Consider the following 17,954-nt stretch of genomic DNA (forward strand, 5'->3'; position numbering starts at 1 on the left):
GGAGAACCTAAAGGAGTTTTACGAGCTCTTTCATACCTTAAGAAACAAAAACAAGTAAAAATGATAGAGAGTCGCCTATTAAGAAGGGTGTTGCTGGTCAATGATTAGGTTGGTGAAAAAATTATGATGACGGATGGAAGTGGTAGGAGAAGCGAGTGTCGTTCACGAGCCGGACAGTAAAAAACCAAAGGCAAGAATCTCATCTCGCCGCATGAGCAATCCCAACGAACTTCTAACGATTGAGATTCTTGGCTCATAATCTGATGAAGAGTTATGTTCCTAGGTGACTCTCTCTCTCTCTCTCTCTCTCTCTCTTGAGAGAGAGAGAGAGAGTGTATTTCATGTTTCTCCGTACGGTAGGAGAAAACGGGGTGTGCTAAAATCCACCAGATGCAACTGGAGTGCCGCTTGCAGATTTGAATTTTTCAAGGCAAAGACTATAAAGGTCATTGTCAAGCGAAAAAGAGAGTCAATCATGGTGAGCTCTCGAACACATCTCCGGTTTCTAAAATCGGAAAACACAAGGTCCAACCATGAACATTGATTAACGCCTTGACCACACTTACACTTCACACCCTCGTGATTCACCGTTCCTGCATCAAAGATTTCTAATAAACTACAGATTTTAATACTACAACATTACACCAACATCCCTTATCCAACTGGCAAACATTTTTCAAGTTTCATAACCAACAATAGCCTTAGCAATTCTAAAGAACCAACTTACACTAACTATGAGATCAACCACACATACTCTGAAAAAGAACACTAACCTTAGAACTAGGGGAAGGGGAAATGGAAGACCATGGGGGGAAAGGGATGCCCAAGAAACAAAAATCAACCAACAAGGGGGGACTAAACTGAAGAACTCGTATATGGGATGGTGACATGACAACTGAAGAACTCGAACAATGGAGAGGGGAAGGGGAAGCCCAACTAACTAGCGAAACCAGGGGGAAGGGGAGTCCCGACGAACTAACACAGGGGAAGGGGAGGGGATCCCCGACGAAGTGATAGGGGAGGGGGAGGGGACGCCCAACAGACGGGATTGGGTAGGGGGGAGGCGGAAAGGCCAAACTTGCCGGCGACGAAAGTCGTTCCACGCAGCGACAACTAGAAGAAATTCAAACGAGGAAGACAACTAGAACTAAAAACGATAAAGTGGGAGGGGTAGGGGGCTCGACGACCACCATACCCAAGCGGCTCAGGTGGTCGCGAGCCCCTGGGATTGCTTTATTTGCTGAAAGAGACGCTTGGAGAGGATTTCTTGGTTGGGGGAAAAACCGCTAGGATTTTTTGTACTAGTTAGTTGTTTAGTCAAACTTCCCATCCTACTACTCAGAATATGAGAGATCTTGTTATATTTATCTTGATGTAAGTTTTAAAAAAATGTTAAATAATGTCTTCAATAAGTAACCATATACTTCTTTCGTTACGAAATAGTTGCATAATTTGCATGTGGTTTACTATTTACATCTTATACTCTTTGGTGATTCATATTTTAGGAAAAATATAGTCACGTGAGATCTTGTTAAATTCATATCAATGTATTTTTTTATATCAACTTTTTATAATTGTTACTTATTGATAATTAAAGATATTAATGTTTGAAACCAACATCGACAAGCGTGAAATCATGAAATGATGCAACTATTTCTAAACGGAGGAAGTATATATCCAATCTTGTTATCAAATCTGTTTTGCATGTTCCACAAAAATTTCGTTTAGCACTTCCTTAGTTCCAAATATTCTAAGCCCAATTGATACATGATCGACTCGTGTCCACCACTACAGCCAAAACGCAGCCCAAAAAACATAAAACGTGTAAAACTAATGTACATCAAGTGCTCTTCAATGAACATGTAAAACTAATGTACATTAACTGTTCTCCAATGAACATCGATCTCGACGATTCTCCTTTGTTAACCTTTATCTTTATGTTTTATAGTTTGTTTATTGCATATATTTCTTTGTTCATTGTGTTTTCTTTGTATGTTCGTTAGGTTGAGTGGTTGTTCATCATATATTATTCATCTTTTATTCTTATTGTTCATTGCTGACTTAAATGTTCATTGAGTTTCGTGTATTGTTCTTTTGCTTAGTTTGTTTATTAAGGATGTTGTTTTGTTTATTATGTTGAATGGTGCACACCATTTAGATAGTATACTCGTGTCTTTGCAGTGACCTTCATGCTTTTATCTCTATTCTATATGTCAAGAGGGGTAGGACACCAAAAAATAGAAAAAAGAAAAAAGAAAAAAGAAAAGAAAAAAAGTAACTACTTACATTAATTAAAAAAAAAAGTAAAAATAAATAAGGGAACTACCTATTAATTGAAAAACAAAAAAAAAAAAAAAAACATTACAAAAAGAAAATTGTCAACATTTCAAAAATCTCTAATTTATTATATATAATTAACAATTAATTTAATATTCTACATTCTCTAAAAAATAACTTTCTACATATTTTCGAACACATCGTGTGCATATAAAACTAGTTATTTATTAAAAAAAAGCATGGACTTCATCGAATTTGAATGAGGATGGAGTAAAGGCAGAAATTAGGTGTGTTGTGTTGCTCTTGCTCAGAAAGCTCAGTGAAGTTAAACGAGTGAAGATGAGGGGAGAGTCTAAGCTCGGTGCTGCTGCTCTTCTTTCTCTCTCTTCCATTTGTGGAGCTGAAGGTAATCTTGTTCGTACTTCTGTTTATAATTCCCACAATTTCTTTCTTGGCTTTCGAAATTACTCCAACTGTACAACAGATGTTGCTGTTGATGACTCTCGATTGTTGCTCAGATCTATGAAACAACAATGTAAATTAGGGTTTATTAAAATTGAACATGTTGTTTCCCTCTTCCATGACATGAAATCATTGAGTCCTCTTCCTTCCATAATTGATTTTAGTCAGCTGTTTACTGCAATGTGTAAAATGAAACCCCACCCCCCGTTTTCCACTGTCATTTCTCTCCATAGACAGTTGCTGCTGTCATGTCTCCGTCCAGATCATTATTCCCTTAATATTCTGGCTAATTGCTATTGTCGTTTGGGCCATGTTAATTTCGGGTTTTCGATTCTCGCTTACATAATTAAGCTTGGCTATCAACCTGATATTGTCACCTTTAGTACCATCATTAATGGCCTCGTTCAATCCGACCACTTAGACCAAGCTGTTGAATTGTTGAATAAAATTGTCAAGCTTGGGTTTCAGCCCGACTTGGTTGTCTACGGTACTATGTTCAAAGGTCTCTGCAGGGCTAGCAACAATGCCGGTGCTCTCAAACTGCTTCGGAACATGGAGTCTCATGGCCATTATACACCTAATGTTGTGATTTATAACACCATCATCGATAGTCTTTGTAAAGACAAGTTATTACCTCAGGCCCTCAGCCTTCTTGCGGAGATGAAAACCAAGGGCATCCAACCTGATGTTGTCACCTATAGTACCTTAATCCGAGGCATGTGCTCTTTGGGGCAATGGAAAGATGCTGAGAAGTTGTTGACTGAAATGTTGGGAAACAATATAACTCCTGGTGTTTACACCTACAACATATTGATTGACATGTATTGTAAAGAAGGCAAGGTTGGGGAAGCAAGGGATATATTTGAATACATGATTAAAAGAGGTCAGGTGCCTAATATCATCACTTACAATGCTTTGATAGATGGATATTGTTTACGTGGTCAAATGGACAAGGCAGAAAGGTTTTTGGGTTTGATGATGAAAGATGGCTGCAAACCAGATGTAGTCACCTTCAGTAGCTTAATAAATGGATTCTGCAAGTCAAAAAGGCTTAACAAAGCAATTAGCCTTTTTCAAGAGATGTGCCTTGAAGGATTATCCCCTAATGTTGTCTCGTATAACACTATAATTGATGCTCTGTGCAAGGACAATCAACTCTTATATGCACGACAGCTTTTCGAGGAAATGAAATATCATGGACTAAAGCCAGATGTATTCACGTATAATTCATTTCTTCATGGCCTATGTAAAAGTGCACTGATTGACGAGGCAGTGCACTTCTTTAAGGACATGAGAAACTGTGAGGTTCTCCCTAATATTATAACGTGCAATACCTTGATTGATGGCCTGTGCGAAGCTGGACGATTTGGAGAAGCAATGGACCTCTTCTCTTTTCTTGTAGAAAAAGGGCTTCATAATGTGTATTCCTACAACATAATGATCAAAGGGTTTTGCAAAAAAGGGTTGTTAACTGATGCTGATGAACTATTGAAGAAAATGGAGTGGAATGGATGTCTTCCTAATGAGTGCACCTATAATACTATTATAAAAGGGTATCTGTATGGTAAGGATATCAGCAAGGCTTTAGAACTTGTCCGCACTATGAGAAGCAAAAATTTTGCAGCTGATGCTCACACAACTTCATTATTTGTTAGTTTACTCTCTAATCATTCTCTTAGTGTCTCAGACAAGGCTCTACTTCGAAATTTTTTCGAGATCTGAGTAGTTAGGTGTTTGGCCTTTAATAATACAATTTGTAGTTTATTCTAATTCTCTGATTTGCTGGTCACAGAATTTACATTATCTAACATAATGATCTCACCTTTTCTTTTGACTTGCATTTTCTAGTACTAAAGTAAAAGATGAAAGCTTTGTACATTCCATCAGATATAAAACGTGCTCATCTTTTGCACTATGTTATTAATCAAGGATTGCATTTTGAGGCTTGCAAATTCTTCATGAATCACATGTTTTCCCATCATTCTCACTTCTACCTTGTTGAACCCTATGAATTACGTGAAAGTAGGATACTCCAAATTCGGAGGTCAAAGAGAAGTCAAAAAGATTTGTAGTCTCATATGCTTGGTCTCTAGTTGAGTTTTCTGAGTGGCTTTTTCTCTTGTTTCCGGTTTTGAAATCTCTTCTCTCTTTTCCCTGTTACATGTTCTGACCATATTCAGATTCTAACTGGAAGCTTGTAAACTTTGGTAGGCTATTATATTCTGATGCTTACAATCATATTAGATTTGCAGTGTCTCTGGTGGCCCAGCTTTTCTCAGTTGGTTCCTGATCATGTTGATCATTCAAGCGGTGATCAATCAATTGATCAATTGGAAGAGTCGCCTCAATTAGTTTTGCTTCAAGTACCTAGTTCCTTTTCTTGTGTGGAGAATGATCAATCAGCCTATAATTGCTTGTCAAGTTATGTGATACATGATGTTCAAATTTTCAACTCTATTGTTATGACTTATGAGTGGTCCGGTCCCAATAAATTTGAAGGTCATGGAAGACTAAACTCGCTTAAATACAGACCTAGACATCAAAATTCATGTGATTTCATATGTAAAGTAGAATGCCATGGCATCATCAAGTAGTAAGGTACTAGCCTCTCAATTTTTACTGCCATGATTCAATATAATCTATGTGCTCGTTATAGTTTTGTAGTAAACTATTTCTAAGCAAGAAAGAGACTCGCCCGATCTCGTACTAAACAAAACTATTTTCACTTTCCCCACCTGGCCTACTAATCAAGCAACTCTAGCAAAAAGCCACATTGGGCTCAAAAGCAGAAAAGGAAAGATTAGAATCATGAGATGCACGGATTGTGTAGTAGGATTCTAGGTCAATTGGTGATACGAACGTAGGGGAGTTTATTGTCCCTGTACCACATGTTAAACAAGTGAAAGTGAGTCATTAGTGTGTTCTGAGCCATCACTGACCTTTTTATTTGAAATTTACCTGAGATAATTAACATCAAGTGCTTTCAGCTCTCTGATGCTGGTGGAAGACTTGTTATTGCTTCTGATGGTATCTGGGATACTTTATCATCTGATGCTGCTGCAAAAGCTTGTCGAGGACTTCCAGCTGATCTTGCCGCAAAGTTGGTTGTTAAGGTTGCTTTACTTTCACTGCTAAGCTTAACGCCTTTTAGCTATATACTTTGGTTAAATAACATAGGGATTACATAGATTTGAACTTTGCTAAATTGGACGCTGTACAGGAAGCCTTAAGGTCAAGGGGTCTAAAGGATGATACAACTTGCTTAGTTGTTGACATTATTCCATCTGTGCATCCTGTCTTACCTCCACTGCCACAAAAGAAGCACCATGGACTGAGCGGACTGATATTTGGAAAGAAATCTCACAATCTAGCAAGCAAATCATCAAAGCTTTCTGCTGTGGGAGCTGTGGAGGAGTTATTTGAAGAGGGTTCTGCTATGCTTGAAGAAAGGTTTTTTTTTCCTCATACCCTTCTTCCCCTGCTTTGTGAATGTTTGTTTTCTCTAGCTGATTTGGGTATTTTCCTCATACCCAAATTCTGACTGGGATGAGTTTGTCCTTCCTTTTTTTTTTTACAATGCCCTCTGGTTATTTCTGAACTCTATTGCATCAGAAAATAGCATCTTGGTATGTGATCCTTTAGAGGGAATGTAGGATCTGCATTTTAATTTCACTACACAATATTGAAGGGGCATCAGTTTGTTTTCAATATAGCTTTGATAATTCCAATCATGTAATTCAGTTTCATCTGCCTTGCACTTGGAGATGTCAAGTTCGGAGGTCAAAGAGAAGTCAAAAAGATTTGTAGTCTCATAAGCTTGGTCTTCTAGTTGACTTGTCTGACTGGCTTTTTCTCTTGTTTCTGGTTTTGAAATCTCTTCTCTCTTTTCCCTGTTACATGTTCTGAGTTCTGACCATATTCAGATTCTAACTGAAAGCTTGTAAACTTTGGTAGGCTATTATATTCTGATGCTTACAATCATCTTAGATTTGCAGTGTCTCTGGTGGCTCAGTTTTTCTCAGTTGGGTTCTTGATCATGTTGATCATTCAAGCGGTGATCAATCAATCTATCAATTGGAAGAGTCGCCTCAATTAGTTTTGCTTCAAGTACCTAGTTCCTTTTCTTGTGTGGAGAAAATCAATCAGCCTATAATTGCTGGTTAAATTATGTGATACATGATGTTCAAATTTTCAACTCTATTGTTATGACTTATGAGTGGTCCGGTTCCAATAAATTTGAAGGTCATGGAAGACTAAACTCGCTTAAATACAGAGTTTAGACATCAAAATTCATGTGATTTCATTTGTAAAGTAGAATGTCATGGCATCATCAAGTAGTAAGGTACTAGCCTCTCAAGTTTTACTGTCATGATTTAATATAATCTATGTGCTCATTATAGTTTTGTAGTAAACTATTTCTAAGCAAGAAAGAGACTCGCTCGATCTCGTACTAAACGAAACTACTTTCACTTTCCCCATCTGGCCTACTAATCAAGCAACTCTAGCAAAAGCCCACATCTGGCTCAAAAGCAGAAAAGGAAAGATTAGAATCATGAGATGCACGGATTGTGTAGTAGAATTCTAGATGCATAGTGCTGATAGTGGACATGAAAGTTTTCTTGCATAAGAGAATCACCGTTTTGGAGGAAACCAGATTAGAGAGGTCATATGTCACAGCTAGTAGGGTGAAGTTGGAAGTCTCAACATTTTTGTGGGGTGATGAGGTCGAAGTTCTTCTGGCTGCCTTTTGAATGACCAGTTCACTGAAGTACGTTAACTAAAACCTACACTTACAATGCCATTGATGATACATTTTCTTCTAGATTTTCAAGTTGTTCAGTTCAATTCAATTTAGTTCAATTCACTTCAGTTCAGTTCAGCTGTTTTATATCGGAGAGAACAAACCCTCATTGTCAACCGTGAGTAATGAATGCAGAATGTACATTATTACAACCGTTCTGGTGCAAAGAAAAAGTCCACCGTAGTAATCTAGCAAAATGTAGTAATTTACAACGTCTTTTGGGAAGACTTTAAGTCAATATATGACCTATCAAATTGGTGGGGGGGGGGGGGGGGCTTCTTATTGCATACTTCATGGTATCTACCCCACTTAATTGTCTGATGCTGCTGCAATAGCTTGTTATGTCCTTCCTAGCAAACCAGATCATAGTTCGAAAATTCGGTTTTGGTTACGGTCGCGGGAACGGGGATGATGCGGTTGTCGTATCGCCAGATATCGGCTTAGACCATGAGATATCCCTATAACTCGCCTAAAACGCGGTTTTTTTTACACCTTTACTATGCGGGTAATAACGGTTCGGTAGATTTGAAAACATTTACGGCATGGGCGATACGATATGATGCGGCCTTATTTTGACACTATGAACCAGATAAACCGGTGGCTCTTTCCATTGTACAAGCAAGATTAGTTGGATTATCCCACTTCTCTGTACTTCTTTCAAAAGAGGCACGAGCCTACGAATCGCAATACCATACACAAGATAGATCTTCCAAAGAACAGCGCCTCTTGCTTGTTTTTTGTCCAAAGAAGAAATTCTTAATGGTAGTTGGGTGTATTATTGTAGGCCTTCATTAGCTTTTTGTAAAATTATAACCATATGAAAAACATGAGAGAAATGGAGCATTGTGTGAGAGTTGGACACAAGGAGTCGCCAATTACATTACTTTATTATTGTGCATTATGGTGATAATATCATTGATTTACTTTAGTGCTATCCTGCAACTTAATTCTATGAGATGGATATTCTGTTGTTGTATGCAATGTGATCCGGGTCTGTAGAACTATCCACTTCTTGAAAACACTAAATCTAATGTTGAAAGAATGAAGAGGTAAAATGTCAAATGACTTATGTGAACTGTGAGCGAAGCAGCATTGTTTGTTTTAGTTCTCTGTTCACAAATGTTAAATCAATCGAATTTTGTTGTCTTGCCAAGATGTGCGTATACGACATTTTTACCTGTTGATAGTTCATACAATGTACTAACATATTTGAATGATTGGAAGAAATGACATATGAGTTGAATTCTAGCGGTAATTTTAGGAGAAAGATGTTTCCTTCATGTTAGAGTAGTGCTTTTTTAGTAGCCACAAAACCTGCCAGAAGTTAGTAGTATACTTGAGGAAGGATAAGATCGTCTTGTATTAATTTACTACTATTCATGTTCCTTATCAGTGAGTGAGGGTTTTGTAATCCCCCATATTTTTAAGATATTTAATTAAATAGTTTTAATTATATTTAATTATTAAAGCTATTTAATTTCAGTATTTAAGAGTAGAAGGGTATTTTGGTCATTTTACCAAAAGAGTATTTGAGTATTTCCACAAAGAAGTATTTTAGTATTTTCAAGAAAGTATTTTATTAATATTAGTAGGAAGATTATTTTGGAAATTATCATCAAATTATTTTGGCAATTTGATGAGTAAGGGATTTTGTCTTTTACACAAAATGACTACCACTATAAAAAGGGGAAAACCTAAAGTTTCCCATCTTTTTCCATCTTCTTCACTAGCCACCATTTCTCAAAAAGGAGTAAGTGGGTTTTTCCTCTCAAACCTTTGTTCTTCCTCAAGTAAGTTTTTCAAGTAATCCTCTTCAATAATTCTAGCTTCTAATCTAGTTTTGTTTTTGAAATTTATAGGAAGATCTTGCAAATATCAAAGGGAAGCAAAGAGGTAATGATTTTTCTGAAATTTTTGGGGTTTCTTCCATATTTTTCTCTCTTCTCGCCCTCTCTTTGTTGGCGAATTCCGGCCACCACGGTGGTGGTTCGCCGGCGAGCTCCGTCGGGAAAGCGGCCACTGCCGGCCAGCAGTAGGTGACCGGCGATGGGCACGAGCGCCGCTGCCACCGTCGCGTCAGTGGTGGTGGGGTGGTGCTTGTGGTGGCGCCGGTTGGGTTAGTTTTTCAGATTTGTGGTTTTTGAACCACTTGTAAAAAAAAAAAAAAATTGTTATTATTATTTAATATTTTCAGCAGTAATTTATTAAGTAAATTAGTAGTTTTTATGAAGTTTTAAGTATTAGTTTGTAGTGGGTTTTGCCTACTAGTAAAGGTTTTCAAGTTATGACTTTAAAATAGTTTTTAAAGCTTTTTTTTAAGGAAAAATCAGCTTTATTATTTATTTAAAATGCTGATTTTTATTTATTAGTAGCTTTGAATTGTTGTTGGAAGTACTAATTGATAGTACTTTATTGTTGGTAGGTTTCAAGAATAATTAAAGCCAGTCAAACTTTTGACTGTTGATTTTTGTGTAATCAAGGTACATACACTTTGACCTTGACTTTAGTAGTTTCAAAGGATATATAATTTATTGAGCATGAGGAGTAAGGAGAGGCTTATGCCTTGAAATTGTTTGAGTAAATGTTGAGAACTTAGAAAGGAGATTAGGAATGGAACTTTTAGTTATTCCTATATTTGAAAAGCATGTGATTGATGATTATTGCTTTTGAGCATGATTAAAGTTATTAAAGTTACTCTTGAAGTTATGGCTTGCCTATGAATATTTTATTGAGCATGGTCTCATTTGAGGTTATATATTTTATTGAGCATGGTCTCATTGAGGTTATATATATATTAGCATGGTCTCATTGAGTTATATATTTTATTGAGCATGGTCTCATTAGAAGTTATATATTTTATTGAGCATGGTCTCATTAGAAGTTTATATTTTGAGCAAGGTCTCATAGAAGTTATATATTATGAGCAAGGTCTCACAAGTTATCAAGTTATTGAGCAAGGTCTCACAAGTTAAAGTATTGAGCAAGGTCTCACAAGTAGTTTAATCATTGAGCAAGGACTCAATTGATTGGATCATGGATCCTTAAGAAAGTAAGAAAAAGGACTCATGGAGTCATTAAAGGTAATAAGATGAGCAAGGTCTCAAAGAATTTAGAATTGAGTTAACTATGGTGTTTGTTGCATTCACTTGTTAAAGAAAGATAAGAAATTAATTTATTTGCTAGATGTATTATTGTGAATGTGTCTCACATAATGGGCTTTGGCAATAAAACTCTTGGGATGGATCCCCCATGAGTATTGAACATAAGGGGGGAGTTAGTGTGAAACTATACTCCTGCATATAGCTTAGCATGACGATGTTAATGCTTTTATTTTATCAAGCAAGTTTATGGAATTCCAATTATCAAGATTTATGAGTGGACTAGGCGTCACTCGTACTCTTTATCTCTGAGATGTTGAGTCTAGAGGCTCACTCTCACCCTCCTTCATTACTAACAAGCTTAAAATTCTCGAGTCAAGTTATTTAAAGTTCATGGAACTTTAGTAAGAGGTGTGGGATCTCTTACACAAGTAATAGTAGCCCGTATGATTCCAAGAGGAGGACGGTGCCCGTTCATTGTCAAATAATATTAAAAGAAAGTATTTAGTAAGTACAGTTATATGCTTGTTGCATGTAGAGTCATAAGAAGAGCAAGCCGAAGTGATTGAGGATTGCATGCATTATTATTCGCATTAGTTTGTTGTGTTGTGTACTCAGCGTTGCTGATGTATGTGTTTCTTGTTTTCTTTTGGTTGTTGTTTTTCCTCAACAACCCTGTGATGATCCATTTGGTGAGCAGAGTTTAGAGAAGAAGTTGCAGGTACAAGTTCTTGATGTGCATGGAAATCATAAGCATCCGGATGGGAGTTTTCAGTGCACGAGTACTTTATTATTTAAGTTATCTTAATTTTTATATTTGACTTTACTTGACCAATGGGGTCAAGGTTTGACTTTTGAAGATGGGACTAGTATGGGATAGTCTCGGAGTTTCTAATTCATTTACATACTTTCTTATTTCTATTGTATTAAAGTATTTTCAGTTTATTTTAAAAGACTTCCGCTGTATTATCTGATTAGCCTTACGTATTATCATGCGTGGCATAACAACTCCCGCAATTTCTCCTAGTTTATAAAAGGAGGAGTCGTGGGGGTGTTACAGGTTTTGTGTTATGACTTATGAGGTCAATATTCCCCAATTATCAAAGATTGTACAGCTGTTTGGTTTATAACCAAAAACATGGAAGTGGAAAGCATTCTAGTTATTTTTGTTTTATGATATTGAGAAATCGTACATTAATTAAACAACAAGTACATCCTAATACTAATACAATCAAATATAAACAAAGAAAACCCTAAAGGAGCTTTATGAGCTCTTTCATGCCTTAAAAAACAAAAACAAGTAAAAACGATAGAGAATCGCCTATAAAGGAGTGCATCGTTGGTCGATGATTAGGCTATTGGAGTCAAATTCTGATGACGGATGAAAGTGGTAGGAGAAGCGAGTGTCGTTCACAAGTCGGACAACGAACAACCAAACGCAAGAATTGCATCTCGTCGCATGAGCAATTCCAACGAAATTCTGACGCTTTGGATTCTTGGCTCATGATCTGATGAGGAGTTACGTTCCAGTTTGCTGAAATACGGCAGATGAAACTGGAGTGCTGCCTGCAAATTAAAATTTTTCACGGCAAAGACTATAAAGGTCATTGTCAAGCGAAAAACAAAGCTAATCATGGTGAGCTCTCGAACACACCTTCGGTTTTTAAAACCAGAAAACACAAGGTCCAACCATGAACATCGATCAACGCTTCGACCACAAGTACACTTCACACCCTCGTGATTCACCATTCCTGCATCAAAGATTTCAAATAAACTACAAATTTTATTACTACAACATTACACCACCATCCCTTATCCAATTGACAAACATTTTTCAATTGTCATAACCAACAACAAACTATAGCTTAACAACTCTAAAGAACCAACTTACACTAACTATGAGAACAACCACACATACTGTGAAAAAGAACACTAACCTTAGAACTAGGGGAAGGGGAATGGGAAGACCAAGGACTTGGAGGAAGGGGATGCCCGAGAAACAAAAATAAACCAACAAAGGGGGACTAAACTGAAGAACTCGAATAGGGGATGGTGACATGACAACTGAAGAACTCGAACAAGAGAGGGGGGAAAGGGAAGCCCAACTAACTAGTGAAACCAGGGGAAGGGGAGGGGAGTCCCGACGAACTAACATAGGGGAAGGGGAGGGGATGCTCGACGAAGTGACAGGGGAGGGGGAGGGGACGCCCAACAAACGAGACTGGGTAGGAGGGAGGTGGAAATCCCAAACTTGCCGGCGACGAAAGTCGTACCATGCAATGACAACCAGAAGAAATTCAAACGAGGAAGACAACTAGAACTAAAAAAATGATAAAATGATAAAACGATAAAAGTAGGAGGGGTAGGGGGCTCGACGACCACCGTACCCAAGCGGCTCAGGTGGTCGGCGAGCCCCTGGGTTGCTTTATTTGCTGAGAGAGACGCTTGGAGAGGATTTCTTGGTTGGGGAAAAAAAACCACTAGAATTTTTTGTACTAGTTAGTTGTTTTGATACTCTCCAATCTAGTTATGTGGTAGACAGATGGTTGTGCCACTTCCTAGAAATTGTAGAGGGCAACTTATAAGTGTTTCATACTCCACCAAAAAATTATTTATAGTAACAAGGAAGTAATATTTCATTGGCATTGCAATTTTCTAGGTAGTCGAACTTTCCATCCGATTACACGAAATATGAGAGATCTTGTTATATTTGTCTTAATGTAAGTTTAAAAAATATGTTAAATAATGTCTTTAATATGTAATCTTATACTTCATCCGTTACGAAATAGTTGCATAATTTGCGTATGGTTTACTATTTACATCTTACACTATGTGGTGATTTATATTTTAGGAAAAATGTAGTCATATAGAATCTTATTAGATTCATATCAATGTATATATTTCTTTTATACCAACTTTTTATAATTGCTACTTATTAATAATTAAAGATATTAATGTTTGAAACCAAGTATCGACAACCGTGAAATCATGAAATGATCCAACTAGTTTTAAATGGAGGAAGTATATATCCAATCTTGTTATTAAATCTATTTTGCTTATTCCACAAAAAACAAATTCGTTTAGCACTTCATTAGTTCCAAATATCTTAAGCCCAATTGGTAGATGGTGGACTCGTGTCTACCATTAAAGCCAAAACACAACCCAAAAAACATAAAACGCGTGAAACTAATGTACATCAACTGCTCTTCAATGAACATGTGAAACTAATGTACATCAACTGTTCTCCAATGAACATCGATCTCGATGATTCTCTTTTATTAACCTTTACCTTTATTTTAACCAGTTTGTTTATTGCAGATATTTCTCTGTTCATTGTGTTTTCTTTGTCTGTTCATTAGATTGGGTGGTTGTTTATTAGATATTATTCATCTTTTTTCTTGCTGTTCATTGCTGACTTAGATGTTCATTGAATCTCATGTGTTATTTTTTTGTTCTTTTGCTTAGTTTATTCATTGAGGATGTTGTTTTGTTCATTGTATTGAACGGTATGCACCATTTAGGGTGCATTCTCTTCAACTTATTGGCCCTGAACTTATCTGAACTGAACTTATTGAACCTGAACTGAACTTATTAAACCTGATTCAACTTATTGGACCTAATTGAACCTGATTGGAACTTATCGGACCTGATTGGAACTTATTGACCTGATTGAAACTTATTAGACCTTATTGGCCCTGATTGAAACTTATTAGACCTTATTGGACCCGATTGAAACTTATTAGACTTTATTGGACCTGATTGAAACTTATTTGACCTTATTAGACAAAAAAATTGACAATTAATAACATAAATATTACCCCTAACGTAAATACTACCGAGCAAAATTTATTATGAAGTAATAATTATTGAAATTCGTCCTTTAAAAAAATAATTATTATTAATTATCTCTTATGATAAATAATTTAACAAAAAAAATGTACTATTTATATATTTGCCTATTCATAACTTTCACCACTAATATATCTAATAGTCTTGTTTTGATTTTATAAAGCACTAGTAGAAAATTAAAAGTTGATTAACATTTAATCCTAACAAGTTAAAATTGGCACATATGAAAAATTCTCACTCCACTTTCATGTACTTGAAAGTAGTAGAATGCATTAACTCCTTATCTCTCACTCTATTTTCATCTCTCACTTGTTACTTGTACCCAATTACATATTATGCATTATTATAAAGGAGGGAGAAAAAAAAAAGAAAAAAAAAGAAAGAGAAAAAAATCTCGTATATCACAGTAGCCAAAACAAAGCCTGCCTTCATTCATTTCTTCTCCTTCCTTCCTTCTGTTATTTTTGTTTTAGATTTTCTCCAACATTCCATTAGAGTCACAAACAAGAAGTCACCAAATCATAATCACCCATCAATTTTCACTCATCCACCTTCAACACCTCTCGGATTTTTTTCGTGGATTTTTCGAAGAGGAAAATAGTGTTCTTTGGGGTTGCGGTTTCGGGTCGAGAACGATTCAAGGAGCGTTTTTTTTTGGGTCCTCTATTGAGTAATATTACTCTATTACATTACATAAGCAAGTAAGTCATAATCGTAAGGTTTAATTTCGTATTAATAATAATATAATAAGCTAATAGTAATATGAATAATCAAATAATAGACAATAATACAAGTATAATACTATACATTGTGGTACTTTAATAAACAATTCTAATAATAACATAATCAGCTAATAGTAATATGAATAATAAAATATTAGACAATAATATAAATATTTAATAAAATAATAGACACTAATACAAGTATAATACTATATAATCATTGTGGTACTTTAATTAAAATTCTAATAATAACATAATCAGCTAATAGTGATATGAAATTATGAATAATAAAATAATGGACAATAATACAAATGTTTATTGAACATTGACTATTTGGACCTTATTGAACTTTATTAGACTGATTGGAACTTATTGGACCTTATTAGACCTGATTGAAACTTATTACACCTGATTGAAACTTATTGCACCTAATTGAAACTTATTGGACCTTATTAGACCTGATTGGAACTTATTATAAACTTAATTTTTTAAGTTGACAAGAACGCATTCTTAGATGGTAGACTCGCCATCTAATTTGCGGTGACTTTCACGCTTTTATCATTTTTAAAAAAATCAGGGACTACATTGAATTTGAATGAGGATGGAGTAAAGCCGGAAATTAGGTGTGTTGTGTTGCTATTGCTGTTGCTCAGTGAAGTTAAAGAATAGTGAAGATGAGGGGAGAATCTAAGTTCGCTGCTGCTGCTCTTCTTTCTCTCTCTTCCATTTGTGGAGCTGAAGGTAATCTTGTTCGTACTTCTGTTTATAATTCCCACAATTTCTTACTTGGCTTTCGAAATTACTCCAATTGTACAACAGATTTTGATGTTGATGATGATGACCCTCGATTTTTGCTCAGATCTATGAAACAACAATGTAAATTAGGGTTTACTAAAATTGAACATGCTGTTTCCCTCTTCCATGACATGAAATCGTTGAGTAAAATGAAACCCCACCCCCCATTTTCCACTGTCATTTCTCTCTATAGACAGCTGTTGCTGTCATGTCTCCGTCCAGATCATTATTCCCTTACTATTCTGGCTAATTGCTATTGTCGTTTGGGCCATGTTGATTTCGGGTTTTCGATTCTCGCTTACATCATTAAGCTTGGCTATCAACCTGATATTGTCACCTTTAGTACCATCATTAATGGCCTCGTTCAATCTGATCACTTAGACCAAGCTGTTCAATTGTTGGATAAAATTGTCAAGCTTGGGTTTCAGCCCAACTTGGCTGTCTACGGTATTATGTTCAAAGGTCTCTGCAGGGCTAGCAACAATGCTGGTGCTCTCAAATTGCTTCGGAACATGGAGTCTCATGGCCATTATACACCTGAGGTTGTGATTTATAGCACCATCATCGATAGTCTTTGTAAAGACAAGTTATTACCTCAGGCCCTCAGCCTTCTTGCGGAGATGAAAACCAAGGGCATCCAACCTGATGTTGTCACCTATAGTACCTTAATCCGAGGCATGTGCTCTTTGGGGCAATGGAAAGATGCTGAGAAGTTATTGACTGAAATGCTGGGAAACAATATAACTCCTGATGTTGACACCTACAACATATTGATTGACATGTATTGTAAAGAAGGCAAGGTTCGGGAAGCAAGGGATATATTTGAATACATGATTAAAAGAGGTCAGGTGCCTGATATCATCACTTACAATGCTTTGATAGATGGATATTGTTTACGTGGTCAAATGGACAAGGCAGAAAGGTTTTTGGGTTTGATGACGAAAGATGGCTGCAAACCAGATGTAGTCACCTTCAATAGCTTAATAAATGGATTCTGCAAGTCAAAAAGGCTTAACAAAGCAATTAGCCTTTTTCAAGAGATGTGCCTGGAAGGATTATCCCCTGACGTTGTCTCGTATAACACTATAATTGATGCTCTGTGCAAGGACAATCAACTCTTATATGCACGACAGCTTTTCGAGGAAATGAAATATCATGGACTAAAGCCAAATGTAATCACGTATAATTCATTTCTTCATGGCCTATGTAAAAGTGCACTGATTGACGAGGCAGTGCACTTCTTTAAGGACATGAGAAACTGTAAGGTGCTCCCTAATATTATAACGTGCAATACCTTGATTGATGGCCTGTGCGAAGCTGGACGACTTGGAGAAGCAATGGACCTCTTCTCTTTTCTCGTACAAAAAGGGATTCATGATGTGTATTCCTACAACATAATGATCAAAGGGTTTTGCAAAAAAGGGTTGCTAACTGATGCTGATGAACTATTGAAGAAAATGGAGTGGAATGGATGTCTTCCTAATGAGTGCACCTATAATACTATTATAAAAGGCTATCTGTATGGTAAGGATGTCAGCAGGGCTTTAGAACTTGTCCGCACTATGAGAAGCAAAAATTTTGCAGCTGATGCTCACACAACTTCATTATTTGTTAGTTTACTCTCTAATCATTCTCTTAGTGTCTCAGACAAGGCTTTACTTCGAATTTTTTTCGAGATCTGAGTAGTTAGGTGTTTGTCCTTTAATAGTACGATTTGTAGTTTATTGTAATTCTCTGATTTGCTGGTCACAGAATCTACATTATCTAACATATGATCTCACCTTTTCTTTTGACTTGCATTTTCTAGTACTAAAGTAAAAGATGAAAGCTTTGTACATTCCATCAGATATAAAACGTGCTCATCTTTTGCACTATGTTATTAATCAAGGATTGCATTTTGAGGCTTGCAAATTCTTCATAAATCACATGTTTTCCCATCATTATAATTTC

The 17,954-nt window shown here is 36.3% G+C and overlaps 2 protein-coding genes across 8 annotated transcripts; both read left to right on the plus strand.

Annotated features, from left to right (window-relative positions):
- The first annotated feature begins 2,542 nt into the window (after window positions 1-2,542).
- Window positions 2,543-11,702, plus strand: LOC104890357 (probable protein phosphatase 2C 33). Of its 7 annotated transcripts, XM_057394478.1 has the most exons (7): window positions 2,543-2,683; window positions 4,992-5,160; window positions 5,727-5,852; window positions 5,960-6,189; window positions 9,400-9,433; window positions 9,963-10,020; window positions 11,339-11,702. In XM_057394478.1, the coding sequence occupies exons 2-6, from the start codon at window positions 5,131-5,133 to the stop codon at window positions 10,002-10,004; spliced, it is 462 nt and encodes a 153-aa protein (XP_057250461.1). In that variant the 5' UTR covers window positions 2,543-2,683; window positions 4,992-5,130; the 3' UTR covers window positions 10,005-10,020; window positions 11,339-11,702. The 7 variants fall into 7 exon arrangements, 5 of the variants coding, with proteins under 5 accessions (XP_057250461.1, XP_010674111.1, XP_048499484.1 ...); XM_010675809.4 differs by lacking the exons at window positions 9,400-9,433; window positions 9,963-10,020; window positions 11,339-11,702 and adding an exon at window positions 6,735-7,151 and having other exon boundaries at window positions 4,992-5,337; XM_048643527.2 differs by lacking the exons at window positions 9,400-9,433; window positions 9,963-10,020; window positions 11,339-11,702 and adding an exon at window positions 6,735-7,151.
- LOC104890359 (uncharacterized) lies at window positions 2,617-17,797 on the plus strand. Its single transcript, XM_057394157.1, has 5 exons — window positions 2,617-4,449; window positions 4,992-5,102; window positions 5,727-5,852; window positions 5,960-6,189; window positions 15,874-17,797. The coding sequence occupies exons 1-5, from the start codon at window positions 2,617-2,619 to the stop codon at window positions 17,684-17,686; spliced, it is 4,113 nt and encodes a 1,370-aa protein (XP_057250140.1). The 3' UTR covers window positions 17,687-17,797.
- The last annotated feature ends 157 nt before the right edge of the window (window positions 17,798-17,954 follow it).

This window comes from Beta vulgaris, chromosome 4, assembly GCF_026745355.1.
Source record: "Beta vulgaris subsp. vulgaris cultivar EL10 chromosome 4, EL10.2, whole genome shotgun sequence".
Taxonomy (NCBI): domain Eukaryota; kingdom Viridiplantae; phylum Streptophyta; class Magnoliopsida; order Caryophyllales; family Amaranthaceae; genus Beta; species Beta vulgaris.